Source organism: Protomyctophum bolini (genome assembly GCF_963924005.1).
Source record: "Protomyctophum bolini genome assembly, chromosome: 20".
NCBI classification, from domain to species: Eukaryota; Metazoa; Chordata; class Actinopteri; order Myctophiformes; family Myctophidae; genus Protomyctophum; species Protomyctophum bolini.
In genome coordinates this window covers 4,547,066-4,567,732 of record NC_137881.1, presented here as the reverse complement: position 1 = coordinate 4,567,732, position 20,667 = coordinate 4,547,066, and the positions used below count along the sequence as shown (strand labels likewise).

Genomic DNA, 20,667 nt, shown 5'->3' with positions numbered 1-20,667 from the left:
TTTCTGAGACTTCGTGGTCATGGTAGTGGTCGTGTGCCCCACAGACAGACTGATTAATTGATTATTGATTGAAATATGTATTAACAGTTTGCAGAATCACAATTACATTTCAAGCACAAACTCAATACAAGGACTGTTGACTGTGTGAGTGGACGACCCAATTAAGCATTACACTTGTTTACAAGATAGGGTCCACCATGTTCAATTCATCAGAACATTTAGAGACTTATACAAATAGACACTTCTATATATAGCCAAAGAACAGAACAGGAATTCATCATGAAGGTGTTCCCTAGGGTAGGTAACCCTCACAAAAAACATGCAGTAATCCTGGTCTCTAAACTGCCTCCCCCTGGCCAGCCGGGGCGCCTGATGGAGGGGAAAGGAACTGGTTGGAATAACGTTGTTCCTTCTACGCGCTACGACGTCCAACCAGGGAAACTCCCCCCTGTCAGGTTGTAAAGGAGCAACTTGGACACTCAGGCATGAAGGAAGCATGAGTTAAAGTCCGTTGCTCTCCCCTTGTCCCCCATATATGGGGACTAGGTTGGTCTCCCCTTGTCCCCCATATGGGGACTAGGTTGGTGGAGGGTGTGTAGAGCCCAGGATCACATTAGATAATTGACACAGGGGTGAAAAATGGGTTACAAAATCCTGGGATAAAAAATATATATTAAAAATAAAGGAGGTAAAAAGGGAAAAGAAACACGAGAATGCTCTAGCTATACGACGACGAGGCTTTTGTGATTGTGAAGATTTTTATGTCGTCCTTGCAGAAAAGACAACAGTCAGCCCTAGTCGAGCTGCATGATGTGCTGCGCTGCATGCTCAAATATATAGCTTATTTCTCTCCCTCTGCTTTAAAGCGTTTAAGTCTACAAATAGTCTGAGAGCCTATCTCTTCAGGACTCTGTTTTCATGCGTCAGTATGGCGGCTTGGATGACTCACTCTCGCCGTCCTATCGAGGCACCCCGTGTTCTAGCCCTGAAACATGACTGCCATGGTGATCATCATGACAGTCATGACTCAACTGCAGCCTGTTTTACGCGGTCGGTCGCTACATTTACAATCAAAACGTATATATAAACATTCCGATTTCAAATATAAAGTACTCACAATTTGTCCCACGGGTGTTAGTTAGTTGCTGCACCAGCGATTAGCACTGCTGCGTTCTTTAATAAAAAGCATTTTTATCCGAGCGCCTCGGCTACTTTTTTCAAACGGGGTTCGTTTGGAAATCCACAGTTGCACACCGGGAGCGTAATCGCCTATTAGACTGTATTGGCAGGGCGGTCAGCGTGCCTATATCGAACACACCGAGTGCCACCCTCCTCCCGACCGATAGGGGCGACTATAGTTGAAAGCCAATGGAAAATAACAGCTCGGATAAAAATGCTTTTATTAAAGAATGCGGAATGCAGCAGTGCTAATCGCTGGTGCACCAACTAACTAACACCCCGTGGGACAAATTGTGAGTACTTATTATATTTGAAATCGGAATGTTTATATATACGTTAGAATTGTAAATGTAGCGATCGCGTAAACAGGCTGCAGTTGTGCCATGACTCTCGTATGAATTATGAAATACGAGAGTCATGAACCATGGCTACCCGTGTTCAAACCAACGAGCAGAAGAAAGGTGCTTTGTTGCATTGCTTTCTTTTGTCACACAGACTATACTTTTGGTCACTGCAAGATGGAAAATATTCAGTATTTTTTGGGTCCTTTTTTTTTTATATGAACGAGCTATTGTGTGAAGTTCTTGTATGACCTTTTTGTGGAACACAAACCTATTTTTTTGTCTCCTTTACATTGGGCTGGCGGCTGGCGGTCGGTATGCCTGGCTGGCTTTGGCTCTGAAAGCCGTCACCTTTCATTTGTTTGATTTCATATGAAACTTGAGGAGAATAAAAGGGGGAGTCTCTTCTCTGTACTGGCAATTTGGTTTTGGCCATGCACTGATTCACAGCTCATTCAGTAACATCATGATCTGATGGAATTAATTTGAATTTATCTTCACCACTTTCTTGTGATGAAGCTAGTGCTATACACATAATATTTAGTTTTAGTTGTGGTCCCTATAAAAGACAGGGCTGTGTGACATGTCGTCAACACGATCATTACAATGTGTTTTCTTTTGGGAAATCATTAAGTGGAAATCCATCTTGAATAAAAAAATGTACACATATTTTTTTTGTGCCATGATTGGCCTGGCCTGTTGACCTTATGAACTCATACAGTTTTATATAAATAATCTCATTTTAATCAGCTTTTGGCCTCCCGAGGGAGACCATTTCAGGACAACAGACGCCGGGGGGAGAAACTCTCTTTTTAGGGCCCGAGTGTGTTAGTGTTATGTAATGTCTGAATAGGTGGTTTAGGCTTAGCCCATTTTGGGCGAGAACCCCTTTTGGTGTTAGCATTATGTTATGCTTTAGCTATTGAAAAATAGCAGATCTACAAGGTCATAGCGCGCCACCGAGTGGCGCGCTACGAGCTTGTAGGTCTGCTATTTTTGAAAAATCGAAGAACGACTGACATTTTTAGAATCTGATCTCGGATCAGAATGGGTTAATCAGACCAGTGTGTGTCCAGTGGAAACCTCAAATGAATCTGATCTCAGGTCAGAATGGGTTAGAAGGGATTTTGGGGCATTGGATGCTTGTCATCAAGTGTTTTTTATCCATCCGCACTTAGTTCTGCTGTATAGTATGTGAATGTGGGAGATGTTTAGCTTTGCTATAATAGCAAAAAACAAGCCAAGAGAATTCATGGCTATATAGCTAAAATAAAAGCAATATAATACACCCCGTCCGCACACTGTGTATTTGTTCGGTATACATGAGTATATTTTCTTATTTAACCCATTCTGAACAGGAACCCATTTTGGTGTTGGCATCATGTCGTGCTTTAGCTATTGAAAAATAGCAGATCTACAAGCTCGTAGCGCGCCACCGAGTGGCGCGCTACGAGCTTGTAGGTCTGCTATTTTTGAAAAATCGAAGAGCGACTGACATTTTTAGAATCTGATCTCAGGTCAGAATGGGTTCATCAGACCAGTGTGTTGTCCAGTGGAAACCTCGTATGAATCTGATCTCAGGTCAGAATGGGTTAATGAAGCAACGTTTTGGTCCCTCCGGAACCTTCCTCAAGGCAAGGATAGGGACGGAAACGTTGCTTCATTATTAAATACTCATGTACCGAGGAGCAAATATGTACAGTGTGCGTACGTGTGTATTATATCGCTTTCATTGATGTCCATGAACTGGCCTATATACTGTACGCACCTGTGCATACTGTACGCCTGGTTTCTATAGGTGTGCGCAAGCTTTTCTCCTTTACAACGGCTAGCTAAAATAACCCCTTTTGTCCGGGAACCCCTTTTGGTGTCAGCATCATGTCATGCTTTATAGCTATTGAAAAATAGCAGATCTACAAGCTCATAGCGCGCCACCGAGTGGCGCGCTACGAGCTTGTAGGTCTGCTATTTTTTTGAAAAATCAAAGAACGACTGACATAGAAACATAGCTTTTTCAGAAAACTGTCAGGATGTAGAAGACATTTTTTAGAAGCTAATCTCAGGTCAGAATGGGATAAAAGGGCAGATGATTAGTATTCCAGGTGCAGAGAACGGTTCTGGGGATTCCTTCGAGATGGACTTTGTGAGAGTCGACGATAATACAGAGAAGATTTCTTATACGTTATATGCTTTTCCCAGAGCCTATACCGTACCTTCCTTCCCTTATCATTCCTCGTGTTGTTGATGTGTTGTGGTGTATATATACAATTGTTTCGATTCGAAGCCTTTGCATGTGCACTTTCTCTTTGAAGTATATTCCTTTTTTCTTTTCTTTTTACTGCATAGATGTCTCTAGATATCCACTGTGTTGTTTTTGCAACTCGCGTGACATGTGAGGGGCCTTGTGAAGTCCTCTGTGCCTGCCTGCTGTATGTTGTCGCACACGTGCATCACATACACAAACAAACAACAGAGCCTGAGTAGAGAGGAGAGAAGCTCAGAGCAGGCAGAGAGAAATCTGCTGTGATAACGTGCTCACAAAGTCACGGTGCAGGATAACCCCTTTAGACCTGAGAAACGATTCGACACAAAAACCTCATGTTTTCTAATGTGTCAGTGGTGGTTCTCGACCTTTTTCATGTCAAGGAGACCCAGAATTATCTGTATTTGACTCCGAAGAAGCAAACATTTGAGCAAACGTTTGCTCTGAAAGAATATATATTCAAAGATTTGCACCCACATTTTCACGATTTTTCAAAAAATAGCAGACCTACAAGCTCTACAAGCTCATAGCGCGGCACCGAGTGCCACGCTAGGAGCTTGTAGCTTGTAGATCTGCTATTTTTCAAGAGCTAAAAGCACAACATAATGCTTTATAATTATAAAACACCAAAAAGGGTCTTCTTCCCGGCCAGACTGGGATAAGCACCATGCTCACCGCAGCAGTAGCAGCAAAAAAAACCCTGCCTGGGACTATATATGAGCAGCAGAACAGCACACACACACACACACCGCCACCGCTCGATACAGAAGTCAAGGTAAAAGATAATGCGTTTATTTAGTAATCAGCAAATAGCTTTTATGCCGTGGGTAAGTGGTGAGGCCTGAGCGCCATCGGTATACCTCGATAAGATCACTTTGCTCTCAGGTGTTTGTTTCCCTGTCGAATGTGTGTGAGCGGCACGACGGCGTTGAGTGCAAATTGAATAGGGTGACCTTTTTTTGACGCAGAATCAAATTGACTGCATTTCCCCAAACCAAAAAGATTCTGCCATTTTCAATTACCATAAATTTCGTGATATTGAGGTCCCCACCATCCGTCCCATAATATGCACATGATGTGCAAGCATGTGCATATGGGGAAAAAACTGCAATAATGCACGCACACGCGCACACACACACACACACACACACTGTACTTTCCAAGGCAGATATTATATTGTGACAAATTTAAAGCCACAACAACAAGTACACACGGCGGGCTGGGCAGGGCCTGAAAGGTCAGGAAACGGTCTGTGTGTGCGTTGCATGCGTTGCGTTGCATGCGTGCGTTGCGTGCGTGCATGCGTGCGTGCGTGCGTTGCGTGTGTGCGTGCGTGCATGTGTGCGTTGTTTGCGTGCGTGCGTGCGTCACACACACACACACACACACAGATATTAACGTTTTGAGCATGCTGCGTAGGGAAAACATGAACCCACGGCCCAATCTGCCCCCCCCACCCCCCCTTTGCAAATGTATGCAAATGTCACGATCTGAAGCTTGTGTGTGTGTGCGTGTGTGTGTGTGTGCGTGTGTGTGTGTGTGTGTGTGTGTGTGTGTGTGTGTGTGTGTGTGTGTGTGTGTGTGTGTGTGTGTGTGCGTGCATGGCTGCCCACTGCAGTTAGCGGACGAAGGCACCTCAGCCGGGAAAATGTGACAGTGTCCGTTTAACGAGAAGGATGTGGGTGACGGGGACCACTCTCTAGCGTCCTCCCCCCCCCCCCCCTCTCCCCCTCTCTCTCTCTCTCTCTCTCTCCCTCTCATCTCCCTGACTCACCATATAGACAACAGCATAACGCATATATATTCAAAGGCCCCCACCAACCATGCTTAGCGCTGCACATTCAGAGAGAGCTGCCGACTTAAGCAAATAGCTATTTGCATGCCATTAGACACAAAAAAATGGCAGAGGGAAGCACCGTTCATTGCTCAACCAACCCCCACAACCCACCCCCACACCCTGCCCCGCCTAAACCTCATCTCAGATGAATATTTATCTACGGAACTCCAAAATCTTTGTATATCCACCGCCCCCCCTCTCCTCCTCCCCTCCCCTCCCCTCCCCCCTCCCCCCTCCCCCTCCACATCACATCCACCAACCAAACCAACCACCGCCACCTGCTGTGACCACAACAGTCTCGGCAATTACGGCTGCAATCAGCGCTCTCTTGCGCCAAGTTCGATTGGGGAAGCGTATAGCTGGCAAACAAGCGGGAACGGCCATCTAATCATTCGCAGCGTGACGTGTGTGTGTGCGTGCGTGTGTGTGTGTGACTGTGTGTGTGTGTGTGTGTGTGTGTGTGTGTGTGTGTGTGTGTGTTTGTGTGTGCGTGCAGCATTCTGGTGCTATGAAAACGGAAGCTTTGACCATCTGTTGAGCGGCTGCAATAAGACACAACAACAACAGCAGCTTGGGGGCCGCTATACTCTGCTAGGAGGGAACCATGACTGAACCTGTTGTGGTGTTTTCAGCTGTTTTACTAGGCGTGTGTGTGTGTGTGCCGTGTGTATGTGTAGGCCCAACTCTGTGTGTGTGTGTGTGTGTGTGTGTGTGTGTGTGTGTGTGTGTGTGTGTGTGTGTGTGTGTGTGTGTGTGTGTGTGTGTGCGTGTGCGTGTGCGTGTGCGTGTGCGTGTGCGTGTGCGTGTGCGTGTGCGTGTGCGCGTGCGCGTGCGTGTGCGTGCGTGCGTGTGCGTGCGTGCGTGTGTTCGTTTGATTTTGTAGACAAAAAAAAAACATACATAAAATGACTTGTCTTTTAGTTCCACTAGATGTCTTCTAGTTCTATCTATGTTCAGATGGCCTTACATGTTGTAAACTATAGTCCAGCTCCACATGTTAACTGGCCTTACAAGTTGTAAACTAGTCCACATGTTCGTCTGGCCTTACATATTGTAAACTAGTCCAGCGGGCAACTAGGACAGCGGTGGCCGAACGGTTTGCGGAGCGGTCTTGATATCGGAAGGTCGCTAGTTCGAGTAGTTCGTATCCCTGCACCGGCACGTTAAAATTACCACCGCTGAAGTGCCCTTCATGGACAAGGCATTGAACCCCTACCATGAAATGTTCTATGAGCAGGGCCTGGCTGTAAACAAGTTCTTGAGCTTAGTCCAGTTACCCTGCAGGGTAAACATAGTACCTTTCCTTTCCTTTCCTTTCCAACTCCTACATGATAGTATATTGCAAAGTTCAGACACTAACCTGAGCTCTCTGGGGGGGAGGGGGGAGGGGGAGCAGGGAGAGAGAACCGGAATGAACCGCTTTTGGCACTGTGACAATCCCTTGGGTTTTGGTCTCCATCAGATCTGGTCTGTGTCAGGTTCTGTCACAACGGCCTCTCGACCTCTCTCCCTCTCTCTCTCTCCCCCTCTCTCTCCCTCTCCATCTCTCTCTCTCTCTCTCTCTCTCTCCATCTCTCTCCCTCTCTCTCCCTCTCTCGCTCGCACGCGCGCGCACACACATAACGTATCTCTTCCTCTTTCTCTCTCTCAGTCAGCTCATCTGATAGTGCTCTAACAGTTCCAAATGGTTCCCATGAGACACATAATCTCTGCACACAAGCACACGCACACACATACACACACACACACGCACGCGCACACACACATAGTACATATACATTGATTGGTTAGAGGTACTTTCTCTGTGCTGTTGTATCTCAGACCAGTCAGTGTCTCTCTACTACTGAGTGATGATGATGAGAGCCATCATTTGTATAAGCTAAGCGACATCTATGGCGTTTGAGTCAACTCCTGTCTGTCGGGCCAGGCCATAGAAGACATCTTCGACAAGGCCATAGTTTTGTTGGGCCAAAGTTTAGCTTTAGAGTGCGATGCCTAAAAACAGATCAGACGTCTGCGTTTGTGGCGCGGTGGCGCCTGCTCTCCTTCGGACAGGACAGGACAGGACGTCCCGTCTGTGAACGGAGACTAGCCCATTCTGACCTGAGATCAGATTCTAAAGATGTCTTCTACATCCTGACAGTTTTCTGAAAAAGCCATGCTTCTATGTCAGTCGTTCTTCGATTTTTCAATAATAGCAGACCTACAAGCTCGTAGTGCGCCACTCGGTGGCGCGCTATGAGCTTGTAGATCTGCTATTTTTCAATAGCTAAAGCATAACATAATGCTATAACACCAAAAGGTGTTCCCGCGCAAAATGGGCTAGAGGGGCAGACGGACGGGCATCGGATGGCACTCGGGGACCAAAATGATGTATCTCGTCTTATCGATCTGTTTGTGCTGCATGCCGTACCTAAAGTTCATTCTTTTGGGTCGAGCTTTTTTGGAAAGTCAGGGTTATATTCAGCTTTCTGTCCTTTTGCCTTTTCAGTCACTTCACGAGAAAGTTTCTCTTGACAGGAATTATTGTGTTTGGCTGTAGATTTATAACCAGAGTGATCTATAGTAAGAGAGTGCAGGGGACACGCTTTGATCTCGCCGCAAAGCGGGGTGCCTATGGACTATAGTTCCAAACATTGGAACTATCCCATTGAGACAAAGTGGGGTGCTATGTATGTATGGGCTATAGTTCCAAACATTGGAACTATCCCATTGAGACAAAGTGGGGTGCTATGTATGTATGGGCTATAGTTCCAAACATTAGAACTATCCCATTGAGACAAAGCGGGGTGTGCTATGTATGTATGGGCTATAGTTCCAAACATTGGAACTATCCCATTGAGACAAAGTGGGGTGCTATGTATGTATGGGCTATAGTTCCAAACATTAGAACTATCCCATTGAGACAAAGCGGGGTGTGTCTATGTATGGGCTATAGTTCCAAACATTGGAACTATCCCACTGAGACAAAGCGGGGTGTGCTATGTATGTATGGGCTATAGTTCCAAACATTGGAACTATCCCATTGAGACAAAGCGGGGTGCCTATGGACTATAGTTCCAAACATTGGAACTATCCCATTGAGACAAAGTGGGGTGCTATGTATGTATGGGCTATAGTTCCAAACATTAGAACTATCCCATTGAGACAAAGTGGGGTGCTATGTATGTATGGGCTATAGTTCCAAACATTGGAACTATCCCATTGAGACAAAGCGGGGTGTGCTATGTATGGGCTATAGTTCCAAACATTGGAACTATCCCATTGAGACAAAGCGGGGTGTGCTATGTATGGGCTATAGTTCCAAACATTGGAACTATCCCATTGAGACAAAGCAGGGTGCTATGGGCTATAGTTCCAAACGTTGGAACTATCCTATTGAGACAAAGCAGGGTGCTATGGGCTATAGTTCCAAACATTGGAACTATCCCATTGAGACAAAGCGGGGTGCCTATGGGCTATAGTTCCACACATTGGAACTATCCCATTGAGACAAAGCGGGTGCCTATGGGCTATAGTTCCAAACATTGGAACTATCCCATTGAGACAAAGCAGGGTGCTATGGGCTATAGTTCCACACATTGGAACTATCCCACTGAGATAGAATGAGCACTGTGGGCGACTGTGGCTCAGGAGGTATATAGAGCAGGTCGTCCAATGATCCCTGGGTCGGCGGTTCGAATCCCGGCTCCTCCTCCTGTCCTACATGTCGAAGTGTCCTTGAGCAAGACACTGAACCCCTAATTGCTCCCGATGTGCTGGTTGGTATACCTTGCATGCCTTCCGCTGCCATCGGTGTATTAATGTGTGTGTGAATGTAATGCACAATCTATGTAAAGCAGGCGCTATATAAATGCACCATTTACCATTTATTTACCATTTTAGCACTTCCACATTCCATTGTTACAGTGGGAGTCATCGCTAGTGTCGCAACTGTCAGATTTTACACTTCACTTGACATGAGAGAGGGAGAGAGACAGAGAGAGACTCAGTGGGAAAAGGCATGAAGTTAGTGACGCGAGCCTCGTTGGCTAGAATTGTCGTGGAAAATTTCAACTGCGTGCTTCTAACGCCCTGGTAATGAACCACTGGTGAGATGAATCAATACGTATATTATGTAATGATTGCAGGCACTGGAGAGCACACCTTCGCAAAGGGAGTGTCTGAGGAATGTCTTCTTTATATGAATCTCTTTCTCCAAGGACTCCGAGGCATTGCTATAACCCATTCTGGGCCAGAATCCCTTTTGGTGTTATAGCATTATGTTATGCTTTAGCTATTGAAAAATAGCAGATCTACAAGCTCATAGCGCGCCACCGAGTGGCGCGCTACGAGCTTGTAGGTCTGCTATTTTTGAAAAATCGAAGAACGACTGACATTAGAAACATAGCTTTTTCAGAAAACTGTCAGGATGTAGAAGAACATTTTTAGAATCTGATCTCAGGTCAGAATGGGATAATGGCCCCATTGTACTGTACAGTGTACTGTGTACTGTGCTATACTGTATACTAGACAAGGTATTTTGTAACAATTCATGTTTAGTGCAGCGGAAACACAGCAAAGCTAAAGCGAAGAGTCATTTTTCCATCACAGCATGGACACTAGTACAGAGGCACACATAGGCATCAAATGTATAAAACCTTGTACTAACATTTTCCCATAAATGAATGCCCTGGTTTATATACTTTACTACTATAAAGTATAAAATAGACGATCTACAAGTTCACAAGCTTGTAGATCATTTTTTTACACATTTCTATATGAACGCATTATTGGCCGCTCTTGGTCTAGAAGTGGGAGGAGTCAACCCTTTCCGGGTGGGCGTCGCTCCAAATGATGTGACGTATAGCGCTGCAGCACTATGTGGGGGGGGGGGGGGGAGAGGAGGAGGAGGGGCCAACAACGTTAGCCCAGGCTATAGTCTCAGGCTATAATGAGGCCTCTCGGGTCTCAATGGGTTACATTTAAACTCAGGGTTTTTTTTGCATTGCAAAGAGATGGCAGCGTGTCCACAACTTATGGCCGTGTCCAATGGTCACCGGCCGGTGACACACACACACACACACACACACACACACACACATACACACACACATACATCGCAACACAGACAGACAGACGCTCGTTTGTTGCTCGGCTCGGCATGAGCATATTGCGGTACCGCGCGGGCGACACACGGCGACACACGCACAGGCCTCATGGGGGCGCTATCAAAGTTGCCACATCTCCACGACTCTTGCCAAGAGAGAGAGAGAGAAAGAAAGGCCGCCTTGGATTTGATAAACAAATAATGTCATTGTGTGTTATTACCGTCGCGGCTCCCCAGATTTCAGAGGGAAATAAATCAAAGTCAGCCGCCGTGCCGTTGTTGTTGAGGCGCAGCCTAGTCGGGTTCTCTCCGACACGTCAGGCTGCCGGTCACGCAGGCAAGCAACATATGGTCGCGGAGGTGAGAGAGAGAGGGAGAGGGAGAGAGAGAGAGGGAGAGAGAGGGAGGCGTGGCACGGCAGAGAGACAAATCACGGCAGCCGCCAGAGATGTCCGGTCATTTAGCACGGGCTTACTGAGATGGAGAGAGGGCGATTATGGGCTGTACTGAGCGACGAAACCATACATAACGCCGTTAAGTCCCACCACGCGCCGCGAGCACGCACGCACAGTGTGTGTGTGGCAGCGGCAGCAGCAGTCTGTCGGTGTTCCAAGTAATAAAACTAAATGTTAAGCTGTCATTGTGGTCAAGGCATGTGATTGGGGCTTTGTGTTGTAACCGATACTGGCGCGTACGTCGCAAAAGGCCCTTTGTAGTTTTCCATATGGCTACGAGACCAGAGTCAACAGAGCAGAGAGTCATGATTATTCAGATCCAAAACCATCCATGGGGGGCTGTGTGTGTGTGGAGGGTTGGCCCGGTTCTGGAGACACCAGGATGACTGTGTGTGTGTATGTGGAGGGTTTGGGCCGGTTCTGGTTCTGGAGACACCAGGATGACTGTGGCTGTGTGTATGTGGAGGGTTTGGGCCGGTTCTGGTTCTGGAGACACCAGCATGGCTGTGGCTGTGTGTATGTGGAGGTTTGGGCCGGTTCTGGAGACACCAGGATGACTGTGGCTGTGTGTATGTGGAGGTTTGGGCCGGTTCTGGAGACACCAGCATGGCTGTGGCTGTGTGTATGTGGAGGTTTGGGCCGGTTCTGGAGACACCAGGATGACTGTGGCTGTGTGTATGTGGAGGTTTGGGCCGGTTCTGGAGACACCAGCATGGCTGTGGCTGTGTGTATGTGGAGGGTTTGGGCCCGGTTCTGGGGACACCAGGATGACTGTGGCTGTGTGTATGTGTGGAGGGTTTGGCTCCGGTTCTGGTTCTGGAGACACCAGGATGACTGTGGCTGTGTGTATGTGGAGGGTTTGGGTCCGGTTCTGGTTCCTCTGGACACCAGGATGACTGTGGCTGTGTGTATGTGGAGGGTTTGGGCCCGGTTCTGGTTCTGGAGACAGGATGACTGTGGCTGTGTGTGTGTGTGTGTGTGTGTGTGTGTGTGTGTGTGTGTGTGTGTGTGCTCTCCACGCTAAACCTATCTCCATCCATCCTTTTGGATTGTTGCTGTGACTAGAAGGTTCTAGCCACGTTTAAACCTCGTCTGAGGGAATACTTTTTGAAACGTGACGGAGCAACAGAAGCTGCAGGGCAGGAGGGAGAGAAAAAAAAAGAATAACACTTGAGACCAAAAACTGGCACAATTAAATTGTCAAGGAACCGATTTAACCCGGAGCAATTCAGACAGGGGCCAATTTATTAAGACTGTTTTCAGTTTGAATGGGTGGGTTTATTTTTTCTCTATTTACAGAGGGGGGAGGGGGGGGGGGGAGTATACAAACCCTAATTTCAATAGCAAAGATGACCTATTTGGTATAAAGAGATTCGTTTTCATCGAGATCGTTTTTTTTGTCTCATAACAACAAACAGACAATTTTCTTTTTAACATCTCTTGGTGTTGTTCAGTGAGTGTATGGTTCCTTTTTTATGTCATTATGTAAATGATGCCTTATTTCCTCTCCTGAAAACAGCCCCCAATTCAATTCAATTCAATTCAAATCAAATCAAATGCCATCCCTGGCAAAGTTTTGGGGGAGCCGCCTGCAATGCAATGGAATGGAATGGAATCCTCGGGAAGTAATTAGCTGATTTAATTTGGCTATTTGCGTCAGTAAAGTACAAAAGTAAAGCGCTTTGGGGGGGTGGAGAGGGGGGTAAAAACACACAACAGCCTGCTGGCCTCCAACGTTATCAGCAATAAGGCGTGAATAGTATCTCTACTCCGGTGGAACACAATAGTGTGGTCCAGTGGAACTCAATAAAAGAGTTGAAGGCAAGGACGATTTCAAAGACGACGGCTTTGACTGATAACGAAAAGGAGGGGCCTCACCTGATAATGGAACTAACTCTGGGGCCGGGCTTTCTTTTCTCTCCTATGAGGGGGGGGGGGTGGATGGAACAGCCAATGGCCTGCACTATAGTCACCACCAGCAATGCTTTATTTATGGCTCAATTGAAGCATCCTAGAATTAAAAAAACGACACGAAATAAATGGCACCCTTTAGAATTGCCAAAGGAAGGTTAATTTATCGTTTGCTCCCACAATTAGCCCAGGATTGTTAAGATCTCTTTAACTCTGGTGAGGTCCATTAAGCGGGACGGGGGCAAGGAGGGCCCTCCCGCTGAGACAATTTGTTCCGTCTGTCCTCTCTTTGTTCCTCCGTCTCTCTCTGTGTCCCTTTTTCTCTCTCTCTCTCTCCTGGCAACAAACATCTACCGCCGTGATTGATACGAGTGGACACGACGGCTGGCCGTCAGGGGGGGTTGCCAGGTCCTGTCAGGCGGGGTGGGGTTGCCAGGTCCTGTCCTCATGGCATCACCTTATATATAGGCCTTAATTCCCTCCTAGTGCAGGGTATTAGTTGTTCTCCCCCTTTTTCAGCTTTTATTTTGGCGGGGGTGGACAGAAAGGGACCCCCAGAGGTATACAGGTTGACTTTGGTCCACTTGCATGTTGTTGTCATGCATGGTTTCTTAACCCATTTAATTAAGGCCTGACGTCAAAATGAAACAAAACCGTTTGCTCTGAAAGAATATAACATTCAAAGATTTGTGCCACATTTTTTTACGATAAAAAAAAGGAGATCTACAAGCTTGTAGATCTGCTATTTTTCAATAGCTAAAGTATAACATAATGCTTATAGTTATAAAACAACAAAAGGGGTTCCCACCCAAAATGGGTTAAAGCTGGCATGGAAAAATCTGGCTTTAATGGACAGGGACATTCGGTCATGTCCTCTCTCTCTGTCTCTGTCTGTCTCTCTCTCTGTCCGTCTCTCTGTCTCTGTCTGTCTCTCTGTCTCTCTGTCTCTGTCTCTCTGTCTCTCTCTCTCTCTCTCTCTCTCTCTCTCTCTGTCTCGTTCTGTCTCTGTCTCTCTGTCTCTATCTAAAAGCAGAATCTTAGTAGGTTCACTATATACTTCTTTACCCAGCTTCTCAAATCCCCCCCACTTGTCCTGCGAGTTGCCTCTATATATATATACCAGAACTGCAGCCATATAGGTCTGAACAGAATAGTCGTCACGACTCTGTGGTTTTACAAATGGCCCCTTTCAGAGTACGAGGGGCGATCGAGGGCCCCCAATTCTCACTTCTCTTTGGGGGGGATACGGAGACTGCCTGCATGAGCACCATGCACCATCAGTGGACGCTTTAGAAAGACCGAATTAACCCATTTTGGACGGGAACCCCCTTTTGGTGTTAGCATTATGCTATGCTTTAGCTATTGAAAAATAGCAGATATACAAGCTCGTAGCGCGCCACCGAGTGGCGCGCTACGAGCTTGTAGGTCTGCTATTTTTTTGAAAAATCGAAGAACGACTGACATATAGAAACATAGCTTTTTCAGAAAACTGTCATTTTCAAACAAGACATTTTTTTAGAATCTGATCTCAGGTCAGAATGGTTTAAATGAGCTAACCGTGTATGTCTGCCTGAATGAAACTCAACCCCGGCCTCAGAACTGTCTTTGTGTTCCCCGTGCCGCCGCCGTGCCACTGCCGACCATGACATAATAAACCCTCCCGAGACATCCATCTCAAATCTTTATGCAAACTTTATGAGGTACAAGATATGGTTGCAGATGTCGCAGAAGTTTATACGGGGTTTTGAAATGACTCCAGGGGGAGGAGGGGGTGGGTATAAAAAGCCTCCCCAACTCCCAAAGCCATGCTGCCCCTTTTTCCAGATATTTGTCGAGTTTCTGAACCTAAACAGATGTCTGGTCCATTAATCCATTCTGGCCGGGAACCCCTTTTTGGTGTTTTATAAGCATTATGTTATACTCAATAATAGCTCAATAATAGCAGATCTACAAGCTCATAGCGCGGCACCGAGTGCCACGCTATGAACTTGTATAGGTCTGCTATTTTTTGAAAAATCGTGAAAATGTGGCTCAAATATTTGAATATATTATTCTTTCGGAGTTTCCAGTTTTTAACTCAAATCTTTGCATCTGGTGTGGGGGGGGGGGTCCCTGGAACAACATATTTTCAGATGGGGGGTCGGCGGCCAATTACATATCATTGTTGGGGTCCTCGACATTAAATATTGAGAACCACTGATACAGAAACATAGAAAAATACATTTTTTAAATTTCGACGTCAGGCCTACATGGTTTAAAGACTCAGCTGAGATAATCTAGAATGATCCCTCTCTTCAGTTCTCTCCACCAAGGAGGAGAGCATGTTGTGGGGCCGTGTTGAAAAGGCTCCAGCGTATATTCAACATTATCTCCCACTCCCGCTTTAAGCACTCAGCTAATATTATGGTGATGTTGGAAAAACATTGAATGGAATAACACGGAGTTCCGGAACGCTGGGTTTTGAAGCTGCTGTCTGCGAGTAATTAAACAGCGTGCACTGCCACCTCACAGGGAGCAATTTCCTGCAAGGCGTTTTATAGTTGACAATGCATTAACAGATCGTATTATCTCTGTGAAATACAGTATGCCTCCCTTTTTTTCTTTTTTTGTCCTACTTTCTTTTTATATCTGCTTGTGTGTGCGGCTGAGTGTTGCTCAGACAGCCTGGGCACACTTGAACTTCCATGCGCGGACAGAAGAAGCTGTGTTTTGCGTAATTTCCGTTTTTTTAGACAGCTGGTGAATGGAAAAGAAGCTCCGCCCACGCGACAGACTTTTCCGGCAATCTGCCGCGTCGGTGGAGATTCTTTTCCATCCACCAGCTGTAAAAAAAAAAAACGGAAATGACGCAAAACACAGCTTCTTCTGTCCACGCATGGACTCTAAAGTGTGCTCTCACTCAGACACAGAGAATGTCTTCCCATTCCAATGAGCATCAGGTGAGCAGGAAACTGCAGCTATAAAAGCATGCCAAGCTGCTAATGCCTATAAGAAGCTACCTATATCCGTGTCATCTCAAATTGAAAATAGGTGGTGCTGCTGTTGCCTATATATCTGGAAAGGAAAGCAAAGGTACTATGTTTACCCTGCAGGGTAACTGGACTATAAGCTCAATAACTTGTTTACAGCCAGGCCCTGCTCATATAGAACATTTCATGGTAGGGGTTCAATGCCTTGCTCAAGGGCACTTCAGCTGTGGTAATTTTAACGTGCCGGTCCAGGGATACGAACTATAGCGACCTTCCGATATCAAGACCTTCGGATACCAACTAGCGACCTTCCGTTCGGCCACCGCTGCCTCCACATCTCCTCACTATAGCTACAAGGCTGTGTCTGAGAAGAGCTATAGTATCCGTGGTGGGCATAATATAATCTGTGTGTGTGTGTGTGTGTGTGTGTGTGTGAGAGGCATGGGGCTGGGGGTTGGGGTGTGGGGGGGTCGAGGGTGTGAGCGGGAACAAGTGGGTGGGATAATTGCGTGCGCACGGGAAGCCTGAATCATCGGCGCGTTCGGGAGCATAGCGCTGCGCGCCGCTAGCCTAAGGGTTTGGTGGTCGCCCCCATCGGCATAATAATGATGGCCACACGCTGTCGCGGAGCGATGCTAATCCCCGTCGGGTTAGCATAAAATGGATTTGTTCTCGCTGGGCGGCTGGCCGCCGTGCCGCGGAGAGAGACCCGTTAGCCGCGCGGGGTGACGGCACTGTTTATCTTCCTGCTATGACTTAACCCATTCTGAACGGGAACCCATTTTGGTGTTATAGCATCATGTCGTGCTTTAGCTATTGAAAAATAGCAGATCTACAAGCTCATAGCGCGCCACCGAGTGGCGCGCTACGAGCTTGTAGGTCTGCTATTTTTGAAAAATCGACAGAACGACTGACATTTTTTAGAATCTGATCTCAGGTCAGAATGGGTTCATCAGACCAGGGTGTGTCCAGTGGAAACCTCGTATGAATCTGATCTCAGGTCAGAATGGGTTAATGTCCCCCCCCCAAGGCTTTCATGGCCCTGGAACTCCTGGTCTTATTGTGGCACAGGGCGCACACGCTCAGTCGCACGCTACGCTACGCACGCACACACACACACACACACACACTACGCACGCATGTTAACTTGTCGTTCCTCCTGTCACTGTATATTTAGTCTCTCAAGACAGACTGTTGACTTCGAGGACAAGGGGGCGCTGTTTTTCCTTTATTTGTTGAAGATGGGGCATCTCAGATTGCTATATTATTATATATTTGACCATCTTCTTTTGCCTATTTTGTAATAAGTCTCTCTAAATACTCTCATTCAGATGTTCATTTCTCTCTCTCTGTCTCTCTCTCTGTCTCTCTCTCTGTCTCTCTCTGTCTCTCTCTCTGTCTCTCTCTCTGTCTCTCTCACTCTCTCTCTCTCTCTCTCTCTCTCTCTCTCTTTCTGTCTCTGTCACTCACTCTCTCTCTCTCTCTCCCTCTCTCTCTCGCTTCTCTGTCTTATCTCCATCAAACCCACAAACAAACAAACTCCCGACATTTTGTGAGATAGGCTCTGACACACACACACACACACACACACACACACACCCATTACAGTGGGGTGTGTAAACAACAGTGCCGACGCACATCAAAGAGGGGGTGAGTGGCATCATTATAACAAAGGCTTTATTTTCACCCAAACGTCAGCGGTAATATCGCCACGCCTCCTCCTCGTCGTGCAAAACATCAGTTGTCTCTACGGCCCTTTTGGTGTTAGCATCATGTTATGCTTTAGCTATTGAAAAATAGCAGATCTACAAGCTCATAGCGCGCCACCGAGTGGCGCGCTATGAGCTTGTAGGTCTGCTATTTTTGAAAAATCGACGAAGAACGACTGACATAGAAACATAGCTTTTTCAGAAAACTGTCAGGATGTATAGAAGACATTTTTTTAGAATCTGATCTCAGGTCAGAATGGGTTTATATAGCGGTGCTGATTCACCTTATCGGAGGACTGCGAGCAAACATCTTGTAGACAAGAAGCCGATCGTCTCTGACTGTGGGGAGGGGGGGGGAGAGAGAGAAGAGAGAGAGAGAGAGAGATGGATTGAAGAGACTGAACTTCCATCCATTGTTTCCCTGCAACGCACGCACGCACTGTAACGCACGCACGCACATCCCCACTCTCTCTTCTCTTCTCTCTATGTAGTGTCAGCTCTGGTAATGGGTTTCTGGGGGGGGGTGAGGGTGCGGTGGGGGGTGGAGGGGGGTGGAGGGGGGGTGAGGGGTGTTATTTTGGGTCCAGTAAGCTGCATGCTTAAAGTTTGAGTGACAGCCCTCTGACTCATACTTCATGGTGCAGTGAGAGAAAAAGTTTTGTTTTTATAATGTAAAAAATAAATAAAAATAAAAAACACTGTGCCAGCCAGCATAGAGGCAGCTCAGCAGCAATATATATATATATATATATATATAAAAAAATCCATCCTAACAATAAAACCCAGCATGCCGCCTCCCACCCCACCCACCCCTCCTTTCCATCTGGAAAGAAAGGGAAAGTAAAGATGCAACTTCCCCACAACTAAATGTCCTATTTTTTATTCTCTTTTTTCCCCCTCCTGTCTTCCTATTCAACCCCCGTCCCCCCCCCGTCCCCCCCCTCCCTCCCCCCTCCCTCCCTCCCTCCCCCTCCCCCTCCCCCTCCCCCCCCCCCTCCTTCCCTCCCCCTCCCCCCTCCTAAGAAGATAGACGAGGAGAATGAGGCCAACCTGCTGGCGGTGCTCACGGAGACTCTGGACAGCATCCCGGTGGACGAGGACGGACTGCCTTCGTTCGAGGCCCTGGGACACGCCGAGGTGGGGGACAACGTCGTGACCACCAACAACAACGCCGGTGGCCCCGCCGGCAGCGACCGCAGCTGTCCCTCCACCCCCCTTCGACGGCTCGCCGCGCACGCCGGACGAGCCAGAGGAGCAGTCACTGGTGAGACAACGTTTAGTCGTCTATGTTTGTAGTCGCCATATTTCTAGATCCGTTTGGGCCCAGCTGGCCATTGGCTGGCCCAGACAACGAGGCGGGACTTCCCCCCACCCTTACTCTTGGTTGGTTTTTATTTTAACTTGAACGGGGGGTGGCTCCCGTTCATAGACTGTAACGGTAGCCACGCCCCTCAGAACATACGCGACTTTATGGTAATCTTTTTAATAAATGGGACCATCATTTTTCAAAAAGAATATTATGACATGAGAAATGAGACTTTAAACTAGTGACTGGAAGCAGAAAGTATTCATGACCATGTTTTTGTCCGGAATTTAACATTTACTTGAGTAAAAGTACAAAAGTATACTGGCATAAAAATGTACCAAAAGTATACGCGTAACTATACAAGCTCACAATGCGTTGCATAAGATCCGCTATTTTCAAATGCTTGAAATGTACTGTACAGAGTTGAAGTGGTTCATTTATGTTTTGTAATGATAATCTAAATTCTAAAACTACAAACTACTAAACTACTAACTAAGGTTTGCAAATAGATGTAGTGGATTAAATATTTACCTCTGAGATATACTGGAGTGGAAGTAAAAGTATACAGACATTTTTGAAATACTCCAGTAAAGTAAAAGTACCTCAAAATTTGTACTTAAGTATAAGTTCAGCTCTGGATTCAGCCCGGGCTCTTTAAAATAAAAGAGAAAGAAAAGCATCTTATCTGCTTTTGTGTGTGTGTGTGTGTGTGTGTGTGTGTGTGTGTGTGTGTGCGTGTGTGTGTGTGTGTGTGTGTGTGTGTGTGTGTGTGTGTGTCTCTTTCTGATGTGTATTCTGTTTACGTTCATCGTGTCTTTCTAGTTTTTTCCCCCTTTTTAAACAAAAACACCATCTGGAGCATTTATCTGGCGTTAAAGTCTTTGTCCTAGAACCTGTTGTGTTCTGGTCATAGTCCATTTAACTCCATGCTGGTCCTACAGTGTGACCTTTAGGGCTACGTGCCCAAACGCTTTGTGTTTATCCAATCACAACAAGCCGCGAAGCCTCATGGTTCTGTGTATACCCCAAAACACCGTCCTTTATAAACCATAAACTGTAAACAAAAACAGCAAGTCTTAGAGAACGGTGTTTTTGTGCTTTTGGTAAATATAACCGTATAGCTTGAAATCATCATCATTGGATCTTCTCTATACTGACAAAGGAAATAGAGCATGCACCTCCACTCTAGCCCAGGTGCTATATAGACAAAAGGCAGTACAAGAGGAAAAATAGAGTGACTGACTGAATCTTCTTCAGGAATGAAGAAGATCCTAAGGCAGGGATGTCAAACTCAAATACACAGTGGGCCAAAATAAAGAAATTGGTACAAGTCGAGGGGCCGGACTGTGTTTCAACAGAAAGTTGACCACACAAGTGATATACTTTCACTGCTGATCAATAGTGAAGAGAAGACACATGCTTGCGCTTGCGGGCCCTCGATATGTTGTGACAATGCACTCGCAGTGCATTGTGGGACTTGTAGTATTGTGGTGGTCCGTGCAATATACCAGAGGGCCAGTTCTAATACTAATTAAATATCATCCCACGGGCCAAAGATAATTCATTCACAGGCCTGATTTGGCCCCCGGGCCTTGAGTTTGACATATA

General features: G+C 46.5%; 1 protein-coding gene across 1 annotated transcript in view; it reads left to right on the top strand.

Annotated features, from left to right (window-relative positions):
* Positions 1–20,667, top strand: part of ppargc1a (peroxisome proliferator-activated receptor gamma, coactivator 1 alpha) — a 66,223-nt gene that overhangs the window by 16,615 nt on the left and 28,941 nt on the right. Inside the window, 3 exon segments of the mRNA XM_080793133.1 lie at positions 18,777–18,965; positions 18,967–19,017; positions 20,013–20,070. Of these exon segments, the coding sequence (XP_080649259.1) occupies positions 18,777–18,965; positions 18,967–19,017; positions 20,013–20,070 (298 nt within the window).